Here is a 20,328-nt window from a genome sequence, read left to right on the forward strand (position 1 = left end):
TGGCGCGTCCTGCCGCGGGGCTGGGCCGTATGTTTGACACCCCTGCTTTACATAATCATCTCGCGGGCCGGATTAAACTCCTTTGCGGGCCGGATCCGCCCCGCGGGCCGTATGTTTGACACCACTGTTTTAGACACTTGTATATGTCTGAGTGCCTCAGCAATCTAAGTGTACCGGGTTAGTGTATATGCTGTGTCCATGCAGAACTTGTGTTTACATTTATTTGGTTTGTCTTTGTCCACAGACATCAGTAGATGTAAAGAGGACCCGCCAATGCAGCCAGAGCTAAAACAGTTTCCCAGGACCCTGATGGGAGACAGGAGAAGGAGCTTCAAGGCAGGCTGGTACCATATCCACCCCTGGCTTGAATATTCTCAACAGATGGACTCGGCGTATTGTTACGCTTGCAGATATTTTAGCCCTCCTAATACTGTTTTTTTCTCATCACTGTAATGTTATGACTACAATGCTTTGAAAGTTTGATGAAATAAAAAGTCAAATAATATTTCGAATCTGTCTTTTTAGCCCTGGGTTGAATGTGCCCCTCCATCAAAACCCCCGGCCCCAGCCCGGCCCCCTCAGTGAAACTGATCTAGAACCGCCACTGACAATATGCCGCCATGAACTTTTAAGGTGTTTTTGAATTATTACAACCGCAAAACATGTCTCATCAACAAGATATTGAAATATTTCCCAGTGGTCTTTAATGGTATCTGACAATTATTTCCTGCATCAACAGAGCAGCTTAACAAAATGGAATTAAATCAATATCATGCATGCAGCCATGGGGAATATTGATTACGTTTTTCCACGTTCATTTTATTTTGTGTAAAAAAAACAAAACAAAAAAAACAAAACAAATTGAAGGCCATGTGTGTTGATAGAACATGGGGAAAGCATACTTTATGACATTATATGGTAATTATTATGATCTTGCATCTGCGTTTACCTTGAGGTCCTGGATGCCGTAACCTTTGTGTAAAGTGATTTGGAAGACTTCCACAGAGGAAATGTAGGCAGCCAGACGAGTCAGGCTCTGCTTCCCACTGCCCCCAACCCCGATCAGTAAGGCATGACTGCCCGGAGACTCCAGGATGCGACTGATGCGACAGCTGGCAACAACAAGACATTTTTGTCATGAATTTGTATTACCGATACTTACTTTTTGGGAAAAACATTACGTGTTTTCTTTTTTTTTAAGCTAAAACAATCTTAAAGGGAAAAAAAAACTGCTAAATTTACACTCACTCTGGTCACATGCTATACATCAATACTTACACATGTTGCATTGCGTCTTCAAACAGCACAAGATTCATGGCTGCATTGAGTTCATTGTAGCTCTCCAGGGCATCAGTGAGGATGGTCCTGAGCATACACCAGTCTGTGACAGTTGTGTAAAAGGATTCCTTGCCCACTTGGGCAAAGTGGCAAAAGATAAGGGGTTGCTTTGTCACCTTTTCATCTTCAACGCCCTAGATAAAGAAACATACCATATATCAATTTATTTGGGACAACTGATCAGTAATATTAGCGGTGGGTGAACTTATTTGGGAATCTGAATCTGTATTGCACCTCAAAGCACTCATGCACAGTGTCCATCTGGAGCTTCCGGAAGAGCTGTACGTCTTTGACATTTAACAGCCTGTCAGAGTAGACTCTGCAGGACTCATGGAGCCAAAGCAGAGCAAGATCAACGCTGTTTTCCACATTCTCTGGTTCAGCGAAGAGGATACCCTGACCCACACGCATCCAGATGAATATTTTGCTTCATTCACAGGCCTTCTTGCAAATAGTTCCAATATAGTCTTGCACTTGGCATTACCTGAAAGATGTTAGACATATCTCGCATGTTGAATGTATAATGAAATTTGACAGCTGTTGGCAGAAAGCTGAGATCCATCTTGTGATGGAGCGTTACTGCAGCCTGGACGACAGCTGCAATGCTCTTCTGAACTGGCAAACTGAAGTGATGCTGTGTCAGGTGACAGCTCAAGATCTGCCCAAAGATGGACATCAGCGCCTCGGATGAAGGAAAGTTCACCGCAAACACGGAGAAATGTCTCTGTTGAAAAAAAGATGACATTATCTTGATTTTGAAAATAATAATGATAGTCCTTAGCTGTATTGGTATCCCTGCATTAAAACATTTCAATAAGTCTGTTTAATTTCAGACTATCAGTCCAAAATCAATGTGATCGCCACTTCACTACTATTGTATTTAATCACACACCAGTGTTTTAATTGTCCCGTGCACAACAGTAAGCATGCTGAAAGTATACCTCTTCAAGAATAATCCTATGTACTGTATATTGGCATTTTAATTTTTTAAACATACCTGAAGTCTTGGGTTGATACTGAAGCTCCCAGCAGTTGGGTTCATACAGGCAACATATTGTGTGTTGCTTATTTCTTTTAAGGACAACTTCTGTCGATCGTACCTGTGGTGTATGCCAAAATTGCGTTACAATGTAGAATTGAATGCAACAGGAAAAAAAAATGCCATCATACCAGTGCCCATAATCCAGATGCTGCCTTATGAGTGTGTGCGGTTGCACTGTTCCATAGGTGTCGACAGCTGGCAAGTTCATATCATCAATGAAGTACACCAGCTTTCTGCTGCCTGCAGGTGAGTAGCTCCTGCCTGCTCGTTTTTCTAACTTACGTTCTAGGAACTCTACAAAAGCAACAAAACCAAATTATGATTTTATTTATTTTTTGACAAATGAACAACTGAAATTCTTCCACTCTAGAATCAGTTGGAAAGCACCAGCAGATGGCGCTACAGCTTATTAAAACGTGCAACCACAAACCAAAAACACCCCCCCCCCCACACACACACACACACACACACACACACACACACACACACACACACCACTCCCCCTCCCAACTCACCCTGCAGTGCCAGGGACGTTGTGTAGTAGTTGAAGGGTATTTTTGTAGTTGTGTAACTCTCTGGCAGGCCATCTAACTTATGCCTGACAAGTGCAGTTTTCCCCACTCCTGCGTTCCCTACAAGCATCAGGGGCTGTCTCCGCTCCAGCAACAAGTCCATGAAGTAGCGCAGACGCAAGGTCTCTGCTGTGTGTACCAGAACAGCCTACAATCATACAAACCGCAGGAGGACAGGGAACAGAAACATACATGGTTATTAAGGCTTTCTTTGGAGTGATTTATTGACAGACAAGTGTTCAGTGAATTGTATGTGATTTATAATTTCTTGCATTCCGCCAGTATACCACAACTATTCTGTCATAATAGCTTCATTTGCTGAGAACAAAACCCCTCTAATTATGGCTCAGCAAGACCCTTTGGAGCATTCACAGCTGTATACAGCAGCATAAAGAAAGACAAAAGAGCGTGGGTGATAGCTCAAGCCTTGTTGCTCAAGCCTTCATCCCCACACAGACTGGTATGGGGTGTAGTAGATGGTAATCACACACAGTGGCAAGCCTATCAACCACTGGAACACCCCTGCCATAACCTCTCAAAGTGACATGAGCCTTTCTTATTATGTTCAATGAGGCGTATGTACAATTTTAATGTCTTCATTGTTGATTCTTGGTTATTTCTCTTCAAATTTTTAATGAGCATGTGTATGACATTTTGTCAAACCTGTGAAAAAGTTTGGCGTTTTTGAATTACCTAAAAAAATATATATAAAATAATAATAATATTGGTCTAGATCAGGGGTGTCAAACTCATTTCACATGGTGGGCCACATACGGCCTGGGTAGATGTCAAGTGGGCCGGACCATTAAAATGATACCATACTTTGCTATAAATAACCAAAACAACATGTCTTTCCTTTGTTTTGGTATAAAGAAGCACAAGAACATTAGGAAAATGTTGAAATTTAATGAACATATCTTTTACAAAATATTTCATGAAGCACCTTACATTTCCTTCGACAAATGTGCAATTTACTTTTATCATTCACATATATGCATTGCAACTGATCCCACTGATTGTACAAACTTTAACAAGTAATTGGTTTTGAAAAATATAGTAATGCACTTTAAGATTAAACGAGATTTATCAAGAAAGGAAGTTTTAAACCATTTACACGTGCATATAAAATCTAAATGTAATCCCTGCCTACACCTTACAAACTAAGGAGCGTGCTATTAAATGTGTAAATGTGAGAGTGCTATTGATAGCGTCTGCTGTCATGGGTCTGTCTCAGTGATGGACTGAGGCTGCTGTTGTCTTCTTCTCTGATCAAAACAGTGTCCCCTAGCGGATACTCAATGAATTGCACCTTATTAAAAATATTTATTCTGTGTCTTTTATGCATTTTCTTCACTTTTAAATTATCCTGTGGGGCCTGATTGAACGGCCCGCGGACCGTATGTTTGACACCACTGATTTACATAATCATCTCGCGGGCCGGATTAAAGTCCTTTGTGGGCCGGATCCGGCCCGCGGGCCGTACGTTTGACACCCCTGGTCTAGATGAAAAGAGGTATTCTCACTTGTAATGGTGTGCCAGTTTCCATTTCAAAGGGAGGCACAATGTCAGTCCAAGGAAGAAAGCGCTTGGTTTGAGGATCAATGTAGAAGTCAAACACGGTTCCCTGTGTTGGAAACTTCACCGTCTTCATTTCTTTGGCCCACCACTTACTGAACTCCACTCGGTAATCATAGAGCTAGATAATCAGAAAAGATTTCAGAATGTTATGCATATTCTCAATGCACAGGCCCGGTCTGAATTAAAAAAACGTTCAAGCCTTATTTTAGATTATTTCAACTGTCAACGTTTGTCTGAACAAAGTATAATAATGTAGGCCAACCATTATTTACATACACTAGTGCATTTGTTTTAGTACAAATGTCAGACAAACAAAAATTGAAATCAAATAGGAAAAACTGGTATTACAAAAAGAAAAAATACTAACTTGATACCAAAATCACCTAGGTCCACTTATTAAGTTGGTAGATGATTTTATTCAACCGAGATACATGCATTTTTATGTATGTACACACCTATACGTTGAGGTGCCAAAAAAGACAAGTACTGTAATCATTTAATCAGTTAGAAAATGAATGAACCTGGTCATGACACAAGGCCCCTCCAAAAGCCCAAATGCAGGCAAAAATAAAGTAAGTCTCATAAAGCTCCCTGGGAGAGTCAGATGGAATGTTTTCTGGGGTTAGAAGGCAGTCGAGCAAAGTGCAGAGTGTCTGAATGAGAACAGAGAAATATAGATAAGTTCTGACATCAGGATTTCATAGAGGGCAAAGGGAAATTGATTATTTGCTGTATGCGTGACATACCTGGACCAGAGAGTTCTCAGGAATTGGAGTGATTGTCTTGAATGTCTTTCGCATCTTCTCAACACAACGTGGGACATATTTTTCAAACAGTATGGTTAAGTGAGCCCTTTCTGTTTGCCGTTCTCGCTGGTCAATCCAACTGGCAACATATCTGAGCAAAATTAATTATTTATTATCGAGACAATATAATTAAGACACTAACCTATTCTAGTTAAAAAACACAAACATACACAGCTATCAAAATGGAAAAGAATTGTTGTTTAGGACTCACAGATTCCAGCCCAGGTCTTGTGGATTGATGAAAAGAATTCCTGCTCTGGATACAGTGGCAGGAGTGGCTACTCTCAGGTGGCTAATTTCAAACACAAGCCTCATCGATGAAGTGAGTGGCACCCGCTCATTGCTAGCTAGAGTCAGGACCTGGAAGATTATATATGGCTTTATTGTACCCACTTAATGATCAGCGAGACATAACTTAAACAATGAAAACATCTCATCAGCTCAGTGACATAATTCATTGCTCTGGGAAAAAAAAAAAAGAGTTCCAAGTATGCCAGTCCAGTAAGCGATTGCTGAAGGTGGGTGAAAGAAACATCTTTTTCTGTCTGTACCACCTTTGTTGCTATGTGTTGTTTAAAAAGAAAAGTGTATGGGTGAACAGGAGGGAGGTACCTTGTTGTCATCCATCACTGTGTTGAGTGATTCAATCCACATCGGATCGATATCTCCATCCAACACAATCCACTTAGGTCCTGGGTTGGACATGTTCGCTTGCTCTCGCATTAGCGATGAAAGCAAACCTTACATTGGGAACGCAAACAGGAAAGGACATTGCAAGGTGTTCAATTTATGTTCATTTGAGGATTTAAATGTACAGTGGACCCCCATGTGTTTTTCCTTTTTTACACACACACACTGGGAACAAAGAAATCCTGTGATTAGGTGAATCCGCGGGTGCCGAACTGCAAGTATGCGGGGGTCCACTGTATTTTTATTTCAAATCAAATATGCTTGCCGTCTTTCCACTCTCGAGTTGCAGGATGGATGAAGCCAAACAATTCATCTCTGTCAACTGCTTTTGGATTGAGGTCATTCCAGACAGGCTTCCGCTTCAGGTTTACGTAGGTTTTATAGAGAACTCGCAATATCTAGTGAAACATAAACACCGTATGTGACATGTTACCACTAGACATGGATCTATTTTTTTTAATGAGAATTAAAACCATTACTAACGAACCGAGCTTTTTCCAGTTCCAGCATTTCCAACAACAAAGACAGAATGACGCACAGCCATGAGTTCCACCAACTGCATCACCTTAAAAAAAGAGATGTGATGACATTTTGGATATTGATCACTTAGTGGAAAAGATAATTATTTTTAAGCCATATGATGATAAACCTTGAGTATGAATGCTTCCTCGTGCTGGAGTCGGAGAGAAACAGTGGTATTTCTGACTTCCTTTTCAAAGTCCCATTCTCTTTCTCTCTCTACTTCTAGGCCAGGAAATAGATCTCGCAACAGTCCAAGGAAGATCGTGACATCATCGGTCACAATTTTTGGCATGTTGAAATCCCTCAGCGCACGCATTAACACCTAAAAAACACATTTAGTCTTGCCTCAATGGTTTTCAGTTGTTGGTTTGAGTTGCTATACTGAGTATAACTAAAAGAGATCTTGCTTGCACACAAAAACTTGGATCTTATCTCTGCTCAAATTGATGGGTTGAGCCCACAGCACCTTCCTTTTCCAATGTTATGGCATCACCTGGTCCTCGGGTCTTGTCTTGTCTCTTCTTCTGAGTGTGCCAGCAACGACCAAAACAGACTTGACAGCTCGTAAACCCCAATCATAGTGATCCTAACAGATATACAGTAGGTGGGTATTTACATCACAAAAAATAAAATAAATAAACAGGGGAGTGTAATAAACTGTTATAGTCCTACCTGCTTGGAAAGAAGCTCTTTGCACAGAGTGTAAAGAGAAGTGAACTTCCTGGCTAGAAGCTTGGCACCACAGAAGCCCTCTGCCACTAACATGATCTCACAGATGAGCTCAATGTCTGGTACCACCATTGCGCACGGTCTACAGCAGCAAGAAGATAAAGCATATATTTAACCTAAATCTACATTGTACTGAATGACACATTGTGATTGTTTACAATGTCCACCTAAACAAAGCCTTGAGGTTCTCGGGTAGTTCCGTCCTTCCTGCATAGCCTGGATTCATAGTAATGAAGATCCCCACGGAGGGCTTTAAGAGAATTTCTGTATTCAGGAACAGGAATCTGAGGACACGTTGACCTGTTATTAGTACAGGTAATACGCACCTTGCCCAAGAGGCTTGATAAATTCAGATTAATCTTTTTACCTTTGCTTTTTAGATCTGATGGCATCCTGGATCGTTTTCACCTGCACCGCAACAACAGACAAAACCTCGACGGGGATGCGATTGAATTCATCAAAGCAGCCCCATGCTCCAGTCTGGGCCAAACCCTTGTAGATATTGCCTGTTGACTAGGCATACAAATAATGTGAAAAAAGACACAAACAAGAGACATTAAAAATAAATAAATCAATAAATGCACTGCTAACAATGTGTGAATATGAAATGAACAAAGGGGGTCGATTATCAAATCTCCAACCCTGTAGTCCATCTGCTCAGAACAGTTAAAGATGTAGACCATGACACCCGCTGCCCGGCCAAGGTCCTTTGTGGTCTCAGTTTTACCAGTCCCAGCAGGACCCGATGGCGCCCCACTCATGGTCAGGTGCAGTGACTGAGTCAGTGTGATGTAGCAGCTAAGTCAATAAAGGAATATACAGTGTGTAGAAACCTTTGATGCATTTTCTGAATGACAATGGCCAACATTCTTACCGGTCTGTGAGAGGAGTGATGACAAGACGTGGTGTATTTCCAAGATACTCGTAAAGGTAAGGGAGCTGGGCATCACAAATGTTAATGAAACAGTGGCGCTGCGGCTCATTCCAGTAGTGTCGGAGATGGGAAAGCCAATGGAAGGCCTGTGAGGTGGTAACCTAGACGCACAGTTGATAACTGACAAACTATGCTGTAGAAATGCCATTACTACGGCACAGTGACAAAGAAATATGACAGTTGAAACTGATTCCAGTTTTTGTTTTAATCAAATATAATGATAATGACAATAGAAGAGTCTTCAGAGAGTAAACATGATGTGCAACACAGATTTCTGATTTGTGAGATTGGGTTGTAAAATGTGAAATGTGCTTGCTCTACAGTTGGTGCGATCTTAGATTGCTCACCTTTTGGGCAATCAAGCTGGCGACAACATCTCTCGCATGAACATCGATGGTGCAAATAGTCATGATCTTCTGTCTGTCTCCTTGACTCAGCTCACTCAACAGCATGTTAATCAACATGTTCAGTTGAGCAATCTGGGGGAGATTGGACAGAGCAACTTCAAATAAATCTAAGGGTACCAAAAAAAAATGCGACCGGTATTACCAGTAACACTCATCAGGCTCCCCGACAGCACAGGTGTATGAAAGTGAACATTGGAACAAGATAATTTTGCACAAACAGCTTGACTAAAATATCACTGGAATTAGTTCATCACTGGTCTTGCATGACAGCTTGAATCTGTTATCTGAAGGAGGGGGGAATTATTTAAGCAGCAATCAAGGTCATGACATACAGTAGCACTGGAAAAACCGACAAGCACAAGTCATTGAATCTGATGCAATCAAGATGGCATGGAAAAGAGTCACACATTCTCTTCTCACCTGTTTCTTGTTGTAGTCTTTAAGAGCAGACTCAAATCCTTCTTCCAGTCTTTTAAACGCAAGCTCCACATCGTTACTCCACCAAATCTGTGACGCAGTCAGAGCAACTTGGGCCGGGAAATCAAAAATCCACTGCTCTCTGGGCCTTTCCTCATACACTGACACAGCCTCAGACAGGTGACCCCGAATACTTTCCCTCATGGACTCCTCCAGAAAGGCAAGCCACACCTCCACCTTATACAATATTCATGTGTAACATATAACAACGAATTATCAGAATACAGTCAAACGTTATAGAATTTCCCTCAAGATTAATAAAACATGAATTCTATTCTATTCTGGATAGAATATTTTATCGTCATAGCTTACCGCGCCATTACAGTAACATTCCTTCTGGAATGGTACATACTCCCGTTCTTTGCTGTACATGCCCATAGCAAGTTTAGGTTGATTGTTGGAGAATTCCAGATCAGACACATTATCAAATAATTTTAAGAGGTGGCATGTCACCTGAAATGCAATGCATCAGATTGATGTACAGTGAGTATTGAAATGTGGCTATTAATACATAATAAAGAAGCAAGATAAAATCAAATCAATTATGTACATCTTTGGGACGGCCTCCCTTGGAGAGAATATCCAGCAAGTCTGCAGATGATATGAAATAGAATCTCGGAAATGCAAGTCTTTTGGTCTCCAGGTATTCAGCAAGAGCTTTTTCACACAAAGCCAGCCTGGCAAAAGAGAGGAATTAGGAATTAGGCCAATCATTTTCATGTTTTAAAAAAACAACATAGAATGCACAATGACCTTTTCTGAAGATCTTCCAACTTTTCAAAGAGTTTGGGTTTATTGGTGGCTTCAATCACATGTTTGGTTTTTGCACTGTCCAACATTAATTCCTGAAAAAGTCAACTGGATTCAATTTGGAGTCCTTTTGGTCCAGAAGTGCAACAATGAATGCAAGTGCAGACCTGAAATTCAGCATCTATCATTCGGAATCTGTGTGCATCTGTTGGTAGTTGCTGGCAGATATCATCACAGCCTTTAAAGATACTTTCTAAATAGGCCCATGTTCTTTGCACCTCCATCCAGACCATCAACACAGAGTCAGTCACTGTTAGCTGTCTCTGAAGTTCCACAACTTGGTCAAGAAAGTGATCTATGTGCTTGCTTTGAAAGATGCCCTGGAGCTGAACCTTGAGGATGGGCACAAAGAGTTGGAAGGAACAACATAAGTGATCTAACATTTGGCACAACCATAAACACTAACCTGCAAGGAGTCACATTTTGATCAGCTCATATTATCACATGCACCAGTTTCATTTTCAAGCAATCTCATCATCTTGGCACACGACAAAAAAATGGGGGAGGGATATGGTCTATTTACACAAAGACAGAGGCACCAAAGAAGTAAGACTTCTAATTGCTGGCTACAATGACCCCCCCCCCCCCCCAACACCATCCGTCTGCTACATCAAAGACAGCACCGAGGCCGCCGTGATGCTACAATGCCCCATGTGCAATAGCAGCTATAAATCTAAGGACTCAATAGGGGCTTCTGCAGTCTCAGCCGTGCTGTTAGACAGTCAGACGGAGAGGCCCCATTCTGCATTCTCGACCATGCAGCATTTAACTACCAGTGCTTCTAACAGACAACTCGTCTTGAGAACGAGTCCTTGTGTCTTACAGCTACAGCCTTTTTGAGACGTTAAGGTCAATCTAAGCAGACTCGCGCTGTAACTTACCTGATGATCCTCAAGGGTCACAATGAGCTCTTCATCACATTTAAGTAGAGGGAGAGAGGTTTGGTAATGATCTTCATATGAAAGCTCCATTGATGCCCATATTTGACTAATTTCTGTCACAACCTGAAATTAAAAAGCAACCTTTCTATATGCACAAACTGCAGTTACTGCAGTTACTTCATCTACCAATAGATCGAGACACACTGATGCAAAAGATATTCTTAGCCTTTCTAAAAGCACAAACGAAAAGACTGTGAGGCATAAAATATTTTGATGACATTGATATGATTGCCTGTTAATCCATTAACAAAAAAAAAATTACCTTCTCAATGGCCATTTCTTTAACTGCCTTATCCACTGTGCTACGAACAACTTCTTCATAAAGATGAAGTTGCAGAGCCAAGAGGTCTGCCAAGGTAGTATGATCAGTCACAGTGAAGTTCATCTGTTAGATAAATAAATAAATAAATAAGCAGAATGCAAAAACATGTCATTTCTATGTAGCAAAATGCTGCTCTCAAGTAGTGTGCACCTGCATTGTCCTTAGTAGTTGTACCCAGTGGCGCTCTCGAATTGCAAGGTTCTGTAGCTGACTCACAGCTCGCAGCGACGTCAACAAATTCTTCACAAAAAGGTCTAAGCCAGAATACACATTCCATACACGAGCCTCTTTGTCAAGCTTTCGCATGTCCTACACAAACAGCAGGCGTGTTACCATCATTACTTAACTTTATTAGACCAATGTAACAACCAAAGATGTGGTGCATGGCAGGTGAGAAGCTCACTGTTGGTGATCTGACCTTAGCAAACCCGCTCAATTCCACATCTATTTGTTCGACGTTTATCTGCCTCCATTTGCTCTTTGTCCAGTGGTCCACATTGGTCTGTATAGATAAAGTCACGTGCATAAGGGTCAATGGGCTGAGGGACCTTAATTGGGGCATTTAGTGGCAAGAGAATCAATGACCACACAGACAGCAGGCTGGTCAGATTATTGAATTATTGGCTTCTGTGGCTTTGTAGCTACAGGTATATTTCCATTTTCGTCGTATTTTTTTTTTTTAACTTTCTAACTATGACGTTACTCACATGAACAAATATGACCATGTCCCACAGTTCTTTGAGAACAATGATCTCTCGTTTGCAGAGCTTAATGTCTTTATAGTCAGGGATCGTGACGTCAAATAAATTTGTTGACTCCTGCAACGCTGACAGTTCTTTGTCCATGTCTCGGATTGCTTTCTCAGACTATGCAACAGAAGACAAGAGAAGAAATATGTTACATAGTGTCAAATCTAAATTTCTGACCATAATTAGGTAACAGTTTAACTCCTACTTTATCCAGACTAATGTAGGGATGAGATGTTTTGTAACTGAAAGGTGCAGTTGCTCTGAAGATGTCCCTGAATTGGCTTTGTTTCACCTGAAAAAGAAATTTCAAGAAGCTTCGTGACACAATTACATCCACGTATGCTCTATTTTATTTATGCAGAAGCAGGAAACAGAGATGAGTTGTGACCTCAAATTCCAAGCAGCGTCTTCGTAAAACCATCACTTCTTCATTTTGCATAGGGGACACCTCATGCCTCACTTTTAAGGACAATTTTTTAGCCCCATTCCATTTTTCAGGAAGTTCCTAACAAGTGTGGGTGAATTGAAAAGATTTCCTCATTTGCGAGCGAGAAGTCAAATATAAAAAATAAATAAAAATGACAAATCCCTTTACCTCGAGCTGTAAATAGACCTTGTCCGGAATGGTCACTCCATGCCGTTCTAGGAGGATTACTGTGTCTCTTAGGGGCTCAAACATCTTGTCGGTGACAGCTTGTCTATCCCTAATAGCCAGGAGGTGACTCATGACTTCCACGAGACTGCGGTAGTCTCCTTTTGGCAAACACTTAGCAAGCCCATCAACAGTAGTATGGACAAATCCTTGAAGGTCATCAAGACTAAAGGGAATAACGTGAAATGTAAGAATGGCATAGAGACAGTTTTCTTTGAGTTTTAGCAGCGTCAATGGTGACCTGTTTGTGACATATGTCAAGAGGTGCTCCTTAAAAAGCCAACTCCACTTCTTAATAGTGTTCAACAGAGTGACTTTGAAGTGCTTAATGTCCACTCGAAACCATCCATCAAATACTCTGGAGTCTTCAAGTTTGCATGTTTCAGAGTACAGGTCCTCGTAGTAATCAATCTGTTAAGTCAAGACCATTGTTATTTATGAAAATCTCATGTGATTTTGGAACGGATATGGCGAAGACGGCTTTCACCTGTTCTTTGAAGTGATCAACGGTAGGAGGGTTCTCTGGGAGAATATCAGCTCTGTGAGCCTCAGCCTCTTCAGGTGTCAGCGCACGTGCATACAAGAGAAATTGGCTGAGGAACTCTGCCCGGTCATCTTGCCACAAATGGGTGTAGCAATCAAACTGTTGCTGGTACGATATGGCTTTGTGGAGGACGTTCTCAACTCTTTCCATCACTTCCTTCCGCAAATCCAACAAATCAAGCATGTCTTCCATTACATCCTGTAAGGAGTCAATAACATGACAGTTGTGTGTAAGTAGGCTTTTTCGCAGGTGTGGCAAGTGAGGACATTTTATTGCTTTACGTTTCTAACTCTTTCCCTTTTCAAATCCTCTTTATTTTGGAAGGACCTTCTTCTCTACGCCACAATGTCTTGCTTGTATGTATTTTTCTCATTTTAAAATCACACCAAATGTTATGTAGTACAGAATCTATTGCATTTCAGGAAGGTATATTAATTCATCAAGAGTTGATCATGAAAAATCCTATTGCTTGTGTGTACAGTAGCTGTCTTGAACAAAAATATTCTGTCTTATTCTCCCATAGCATGAAAAATACCGTCACGATGAATCAATCAATTAACTGATCATTAATAGTCAATGAAGGAAATGTTGTCAAATGCCCATTCCTAATTGTAATTCAGAAGCCAATGAAAGTCAGTACCTGATAGCTGCCCAAGCTCAAATTAGCAGACAACTTGTTGATATTTACTGACACCTTAAAAATATCTCCAACAAGTCCTGCTACAAGCTCATAGAAGCCATCTTTTGCATCTCTCTGCAGGGACGGATGGAAGCTCATGCCCAAGTCCGTGAGCATCAAATGAGCCTCAAAGAGAGGGGCCTGCTTTTGACATGAGTCCATGTTGTCCACAATGAATTGGAGTGACTGACCAATGTAGCCAAAGAGCCCCTCCACCACCATCTCGTCCACATATTCCATGTAGGATTGCCAAGCGTCTGAAGTTGGGTCTGCATTGAAGAGCATCATGTTCTCCTGAATATGGTTCAGAGGATTGTGGACAGGAGAGAATATACATACAAAAAGCAGCGTGATCAAAAGCAGATTCCGTCCTGTTTTGGATCTTTACATCTTACAGGTACAGTAAATTTCTTGCTACATTATCAATGACTATGCATGCGGAAACCTCTATAAGAGAGGATAAATGGAACAAATTGTGATGTACCTGTACCAACTTGTGGATGAAGACTCCATCTTGTTTTATGGAGCTAGATATCTTGCTAACACGGTCTCCTCTGTCCTCAAGCTGTAGTAGTGAGTTTTTCTTGTTGTCCTTTCTGCAAAACATAGTGTGCTTGCTCCAACTCTTCATCATTGATTGCATGGCATCACGGTTCTCCTTTGCTCTACTGGCTCGGTCAGCAAGGTCTTGGACCTGTTTTTTGGTGATGCATATGAAGCTCCAGCAGTCTTGGTGTTGCCACGTCAAGTCGGTCTCTGCTCTTTTCAGTAGTTGGTCTACTGAGGCCAGTTCATCTCTGATGAGCGGGAGTTCAATTTCGAGGACAGTCTGTTTCAGTTTGTTGTACCACTGCACTACGAGCTGCAAACTCCTCACATACTAAAAACACAATAAATGATGAGGATCTTTTAAACACTGACAAAACAGTAAGAGGTTCTGCTGGTCGCATGTGCGCTTCTAACCTTTGTGAAGAGGTCACGTTTCTCAAAAACAGTCATGGCTGCCACAGGAATGTCAATGTTGAGCGTTTGAATATACTTAACATCTTTCAAGACTTCAGCCAGCTGGGGACCCAAAACAGATACCAGTACCGATTAGTGAGACACTGTTTGACTGTGGACAGGATTAGGATTTTTGGCTGAATGTCACAAAACAGAGGTTCCGAAAAGTGCAGGGTGCACCTGCGAGAGGTGGTAGATGCAATACTGGAAAATCATGCCTTTGGTGCATTTAAAGAGGGTAGTTCTATATTACGGATTTTATTGCATTTTATTTAGTAACATTATTTTATGCACTAAAGACAATGTGAAAAAACAATGATTTGGGATTTTTTTAGACGTATATGTAAATTGCAAAAGAAGCTGAATAAATTCTTGCCTGTGGAGCAACATTGAGTCGGGTCGGTTATGTCCCCGGGCATACAATACAAGTGATGACATGGATGAAAGCATTGTTAGGGTGATTAAAAAACTAAATAAACGAATAAAGGAGTTCCTATATTAATGTCACATTATCAGTACAGATATTTGATATTTTTAACAATAATGATCTCTATTAAATTCAACCAGTCCAGTGTGTACTATGCTTCTTGCCCACCGCAGCAGAAATAGGCTCCAGCTCACCGTGACCCTGTTTTAACTGTTGTGCATAATAATTAAAAACATTGTAATCGAGCAATTTTGCAACCTAAATAAATAAATAAATAAATGCATGTCACTCTGGAGGTTTTGTACATTCAAATCTCCATTATTATAGGAATCAATGTGATCAAATGTAATTATTTAATTTATTTACTATTACTTGCTGGAATAAAAACAGTGCTCTGTGTGTCTTACTGGAGCGAAAAATGTGAACTCACCTTGGGATTGAAATTGACCGAGATGAGGTCGTTTGAGGAGTTTCTACATAAGAGCGGTTGTTGCAAATTAATCTGGCAAGCCTGCTCCAAACCATTACACCACCCAGAGTAAACTTGTTCCTCACATTGGTGTAGAAGACTAATCATCTCCTTATACATATGGTGCACATTCGTTGTATCCATACCTCCCACAGATCTGAAAACGCTGAATAATAAGTCATGAGCTTTAGGACGCTACTGCTTCCACATACACTATATAAACTGTAGAATTAAGTCGTTTCACTCAACCTTTCAAACACAATTTGTAGTTTTTCCCATGGGGTTTCAATGCGTTCTCTGATCATTTTTGCCCATTTCAACATTCCAGATGCACAGGCCATGTTCTTTCCAAAACAACTTCCAAGCTGTAAATAAAGAGAGAATAGAAACAGAGTGTTGCACTAACCCAAATGGGATTTTATTCTTTTCTCTTTTTTTCGTAATATTACTACTTACCTCATTGAGTTGTGACTTAAAGAGCAATTTACATTTGTCCAGCTCATCTTGAAACTGTTGCACCAGGAGCGGAATGTTAGGACTAAATATTTGCCTAATGTGCTCTCTCTCAAGGAAAGGTCCAACAATTGTTAACAGCTAAAGACAAGAACAGGAGAAGGTGATGCTATGACTGTTTGCTGTCACATGCAGTGGCTGAGCCACCGATACCAGTTTCATACATCACAGTTAGTAGATCGACATTCTCTTACTTTAAATACTGCTTCAAGTCCTGCGCAATCGTGAAAGACTGAGCAGAGGAGGCTGGCAAATTGGCATTCAAAGTCCACAATCTTCATTTTGAAATCCTTGTATTCCTTCTCAAAACCCTGTGTTAGCATCATGTGTTGTTATCATGTGAAAACAATATCTGCAGTTTGAATTTGGTTTATTTACTAGTTTGAAGATAACCTTATTAAATATAAGTCATGTTCTTCAAGAAAAGTTCACCTGGGAGTTGCAGTCAAGAGGGCTGTGATCACTGTGAATTAAGAACAGGCAGTGCTCACTGAACTCTGTGTACATCTGAGCAGCATGCTCATTGTAGAGTTTGCCTTTAGGCCCACCAAATTCCAGTTTTTCTAATCTTTTGTATTCCAGCATTATTTCAAAAATGTCCTGCAATGGGGGAGAAAAAAAGTATACTCATACCCGACATGAAACATACTGTACAAAGTTTTATCCTCACCTCTAGCTGTAGCATGCGGTTAAGGAAATTGTTGAAACGTGTAAAAATGATGACAGATGGGAAATCCCAGGGTGCATGTTTTGCATGGCTTGCCAACCTCTCCCTCTGGCTCTGATAACTCTTTTCGAAACATCGGAAGAGTTTTATCACGCTCTTCAACATGTGTAGACCTTCCTCTGGGTCTTCCCGCAGTAATAACTCAGTTGACAAATATGCACATGCCTGTAAGATAAAATAGTACACCTGTAAATGTGGAAATCAAACTCATGGTTGACATCAGCAATGCAGTTTTTGCATATACTAGGGATGCTTCAATCATATCGGCCGATATGATCGATATGGTCGATACGATCGTGAAAAAGTGCATGATTGGTGAATCCGATCAAAGGCACGATAGGCCAATGTGAATGTCAATGGTGTAGTGATGGAGTGACATATTTATCCCCAAGTGTTTTTCTATGGTTAAAAAAAATCTTTTATCTATCTTAAGAAAACTATTACAGACATGATACCGTCCTTACATTCTATTAATTTTTACCGGCAGTGCACAATGTATGGCCAATGACATCGATGAATTGTCATGGATGTGATTATTCCATACACAACTTAATTTTAAGTTTTGTTTACTTTTTTGATTAATCAACCATTTAAGTAAATCCATCGTTATAGCTCTAAAATTGAACATTTTACACCGAATCCACGTGATCCGAATAGGTTCCGGCAAATCACGCTCATGGAAAATCAGTATCGGTATAGGCATCTTAAAACCTTGATCGGAACATCCCTGAGCCGATATAATATTAGCACAACAACTACAATGGTAAAATCAAATAGCCATACCTGTTCAATGAACAGATTGCAGAGCTGCTGAAGTAAGACGACAATTCGTGTTGGGCTTTGATATGGTTGGCAGCTAGTCCAGATCAGGAATAAAAGGTGAAACAGTGTAGGAATGGAGGCTTCAACATCTGGGAAACCTTGATTTTCCATTTGAGAAAGATGAACACACAGTGGCTGTAGATGGAGGTCAATGTCCTCTGCTTCTTGGAGTGCTTTTGAGAAAAGAAAGTCACAATTTTAGTTTAAATGATTCATCTACTTGGAAAATTTCAAGGGTGCACAATCTTTTGCAGAATGCTAAAGGTTCTTGGGTTTTAATACGAGTTTTTAAAACAGATGATGAGGTTTGCCTAATGTTCAAAGGGAGTTCATTCGAAAGACAGGGACCAGCAACGAGAAAAGCTCTATCTTTTGGAGTCGCCGCTTTGTCCTCAGTACCTCCAGGAGCCTTTTGTCAGCTGACCTGAGGCACCAAGCAGAGTGTAGGGGTGGAGCAGCTCAAACAGGTTAAGATGGGGCAGGACAATTTAAAGATTTGAAAACAAATAAATCTTAAAAATTTACTCTATAATGCACAGGAAAAAAAAAGGAAACATATACACATCAAACACAAACATGAAAGCCCCATGATCAGAAAAAAATCTGTAAAAGCATTAGGGCTAGGGAAAAGTCTCGGCTTTCAGTCTGAACTTTGCATAATTATTTAGTGTTTGTTTTTTTTGGAAAAAAAATCTTACCATCAAATACATTTCCAATCAGTGTCTTTATGACAGGATGGTAGCTGCTTTCCATCATCTCCAACATCTCTGCCATCTTCTGGATAATAGGGCTCTGAAGCTACACAGGGAAAAGCACAGTCTATAGCAAGGAATTCCAGGTGATGAAAATAAAGAAGATGACAATTTAATCGGTGCATGCCTGTTGATATATGCTTTGAATATTGCGCTTCCTGGAAGCCCAGAACCCCAGCTCTGCAGCAGGCCCAGGATTATTGCCAGTCAGAAGTATGTCTGATGAATCCTCCTTCAACATTCTCTGAATCAGATTGGTCCAGTTGCTCACCTGGGTCTCTATGTTGTGAGCCAGTGTCCTGTCATAGTTACCATACCTTTGGGTAAAATACATAAATAAACAAATATATGCGTACATAAAATATACTCCTGCACCATTAACTTATCTTGATAACATTTGTGTACTCTTACATTTTAAAAGTACTAGATACATTTTCCATCCAGTCAGTATCAGGTGGAACAGCGAGGACAGATTCCCCCAAAGCACGTCTTCGCACAACTGATGTTTTATTGCATATCCTTTGTGCATTTCGAGTAATGTCCTCAGACAACAGTTGTGGCCATGTGTGCTGGTTTAGACTGTTGGACAGCAGTGGGGTACATATCTTGGAAGAACACAAGCCAAGTAAAAATAAACGACATAAATAATTAAGCATGTTTTGTTTTGTTTTTATTCTTAAGAAAATGATGGGAATCTTATGATATCACCTGTTCAACTATGATTGACAATTGCAAAACTGGACATGGAGCCAGGACACCAAAAAGCAGAATCTTCTTGTAGTTTTCTGAATGGACGAGGGCACGTCGCTTCTTTGTGATATAAATGATCTTGTTTCTGACAAAACTCGGGGTCTACGTTTGAAAAAATATGCAGTAAAAACATGGCCCATTTCAATGCAATTCATCTTTGCTAGCACAAATGCTATGCTAGTAATTACTGTATTTGTTATAAGCATACCTCATTGATAGCGTCCAGGCCACCTGTCTTTGTCTTAGACAAATAAACAGCAGTGTGTTTTTCAAAAAGGTCTACCAATAGCGTTTGGAAGTCTTGACTGGCAGCACCTTCACCCCACGTTTGAGGCTGCATTTGTAGGAATTTACAAACTTTCTCTTCGACAAACTTTACTCTCACGTCGTCAAGAAAGGAAGGCGCACCTTCGTCGTCGTCCGACATATTACCTCACTTTACGACCCTAAACTCGAGAAGAAAAAAAAAACCCTCACGTTATACCCTTAAAAAATATCCCCGCAATGATTTGTTTTACTCCCCGCGTTTGTCGGCGAAGAAGACGATCCTGACTTGAAGTCCACGAGCGGGGAGGTTCAGCGTGTGGTTGCCAAGCAGCGGACAGTCTCCTCAATCACTGCCGATGACGTTTCGGGGCTCCGTCTGTCACCATGGGGAGTTGTGTGGGTCATCATGTTTGCAAGGAACAAACAAAAACAATGTGATCATTTGCTCTAATCGCTATCGGGGAGGGAGGATGCTAAATATTGTAAATCAAACAGATCACGTATACCTTCGTTGAAGAGACCATGAAAATCGATGGGTACGTTTTTTTGAGATTGCATGATTTCAACACATCATTTGGACGGATGGTTCTTTTGCGTTGATTGAACGATTTTAAACTGTGTGTATTAAAACCAAACGGTCACTTTTGCAAGATTGTATTCCAGCTCGGTCTGTCGTGGTGGTTTGTGTTGCGTTGCGCATCACACACAATAACAAATCACACATGCAGGCACGCAAGGAGAATTAAGGTGTGGGCTCACACACAGTATAGTCAGGAAGCAGACTACCATCTCTCCACTCCAACAAC

At 40.8% G+C, this 20,328-nt stretch overlaps 1 protein-coding gene across 2 annotated transcripts in view; it reads right to left on the reverse strand.

Moving 5' to 3' along the window:
* The window catches only part of LOC109517622 (dynein heavy chain 11, axonemal), a 39,803-nt gene extending 19,899 nt beyond the window's left edge, over positions 1 to 19,904 (reverse strand). Inside the window, exons 1-52 of one of the 2 annotated variants that reach the window (XM_019872893.1) lie at positions 19,464 to 19,904; positions 19,214 to 19,357; positions 18,917 to 19,110; positions 18,633 to 18,822; positions 18,452 to 18,551; positions 17,715 to 17,926; positions 16,875 to 17,096; positions 16,637 to 16,804; positions 16,399 to 16,515; positions 16,148 to 16,285; positions 15,941 to 16,056; positions 15,653 to 15,857; positions 14,757 to 14,858; positions 14,278 to 14,673; positions 13,755 to 14,087; positions 13,058 to 13,312; positions 12,812 to 12,981; positions 12,514 to 12,736; positions 12,307 to 12,423; positions 12,124 to 12,210; positions 11,877 to 12,035; positions 11,588 to 11,671; positions 11,320 to 11,478; positions 11,110 to 11,232; positions 10,788 to 10,910; positions 10,014 to 10,238; positions 9,850 to 9,941; positions 9,647 to 9,773; positions 9,409 to 9,549; positions 9,040 to 9,273; positions 8,560 to 8,691; positions 8,153 to 8,313; positions 7,920 to 8,076; positions 7,646 to 7,791; positions 7,446 to 7,562; positions 7,222 to 7,360; positions 7,043 to 7,135; positions 6,677 to 6,871; positions 6,515 to 6,592; positions 6,293 to 6,425; positions 5,950 to 6,077; positions 5,549 to 5,697; positions 5,278 to 5,428; positions 5,053 to 5,184; positions 4,476 to 4,649; positions 2,896 to 3,100; positions 2,509 to 2,674; positions 2,336 to 2,438; positions 1,823 to 2,062; positions 1,573 to 1,734; positions 1,279 to 1,472; positions 950 to 1,112 (exon numbers count right to left, since the gene is read on the reverse strand). In XM_019872893.1, the coding sequence (XP_019728452.1) occupies positions 950 to 1,112; positions 1,279 to 1,472; positions 1,573 to 1,734; positions 1,823 to 2,062; positions 2,336 to 2,438; positions 2,509 to 2,674; positions 2,896 to 3,100; positions 4,476 to 4,649; positions 5,053 to 5,184; positions 5,278 to 5,428; positions 5,549 to 5,697; positions 5,950 to 6,077; positions 6,293 to 6,425; positions 6,515 to 6,592; positions 6,677 to 6,871; positions 7,043 to 7,135; positions 7,222 to 7,360; positions 7,446 to 7,562; positions 7,646 to 7,791; positions 7,920 to 8,076; positions 8,153 to 8,313; positions 8,560 to 8,691; positions 9,040 to 9,273; positions 9,409 to 9,549; positions 9,647 to 9,773; positions 9,850 to 9,941; positions 10,014 to 10,238; positions 10,788 to 10,910; positions 11,110 to 11,232; positions 11,320 to 11,478; positions 11,588 to 11,671; positions 11,877 to 12,035; positions 12,124 to 12,210; positions 12,307 to 12,423; positions 12,514 to 12,736; positions 12,812 to 12,981; positions 13,058 to 13,312; positions 13,755 to 14,087; positions 14,278 to 14,673; positions 14,757 to 14,858; positions 15,653 to 15,857; positions 15,941 to 16,056; positions 16,148 to 16,285; positions 16,399 to 16,515; positions 16,637 to 16,804; positions 16,875 to 17,096; positions 17,715 to 17,926; positions 18,452 to 18,551; positions 18,633 to 18,822; positions 18,917 to 19,110; positions 19,214 to 19,357; positions 19,464 to 19,682 (8,493 nt within the window). In that variant the 5' untranslated portion in view covers positions 19,683 to 19,904. Of the gene's footprint in view, positions 1 to 949; positions 1,113 to 1,278; positions 1,473 to 1,572; positions 1,735 to 1,822; positions 2,063 to 2,335; positions 2,439 to 2,508; positions 2,675 to 2,895; positions 3,101 to 4,475; positions 4,650 to 5,052; positions 5,185 to 5,277; positions 5,429 to 5,548; positions 5,698 to 5,949; positions 6,078 to 6,292; positions 6,426 to 6,514; positions 6,593 to 6,676; positions 6,872 to 7,042; positions 7,136 to 7,221; positions 7,361 to 7,445; positions 7,563 to 7,645; positions 7,792 to 7,919; positions 8,077 to 8,152; positions 8,314 to 8,559; positions 8,692 to 9,039; positions 9,274 to 9,408; positions 9,550 to 9,646; positions 9,774 to 9,849; positions 9,942 to 10,013; positions 10,239 to 10,787; positions 10,911 to 11,109; positions 11,233 to 11,319; positions 11,479 to 11,587; positions 11,672 to 11,876; positions 12,036 to 12,123; positions 12,211 to 12,306; positions 12,424 to 12,513; positions 12,737 to 12,811; positions 12,982 to 13,057; positions 13,313 to 13,754; positions 14,088 to 14,277; positions 14,674 to 14,756; positions 14,859 to 15,652; positions 15,858 to 15,940; positions 16,057 to 16,147; positions 16,286 to 16,398; positions 16,516 to 16,636; positions 16,805 to 16,874; positions 17,097 to 17,714; positions 17,927 to 18,451; positions 18,552 to 18,632; positions 18,823 to 18,916; positions 19,111 to 19,213; positions 19,358 to 19,463 lie in introns of those variants that run through there. The other variant, XM_019872891.1, reaches the window with a different exon arrangement.
* Between the last annotated feature and the right edge of the window lie 424 nt (positions 19,905 to 20,328).

This window comes from Hippocampus comes, unplaced genomic scaffold (genome assembly GCF_001891065.2).
Source record: "Hippocampus comes isolate QL1 unplaced genomic scaffold, H_comes_QL1_v1.1 scaffold242, whole genome shotgun sequence".
NCBI lineage: Eukaryota > Metazoa > Chordata > Actinopteri > Syngnathiformes > Syngnathidae > Hippocampus > Hippocampus comes.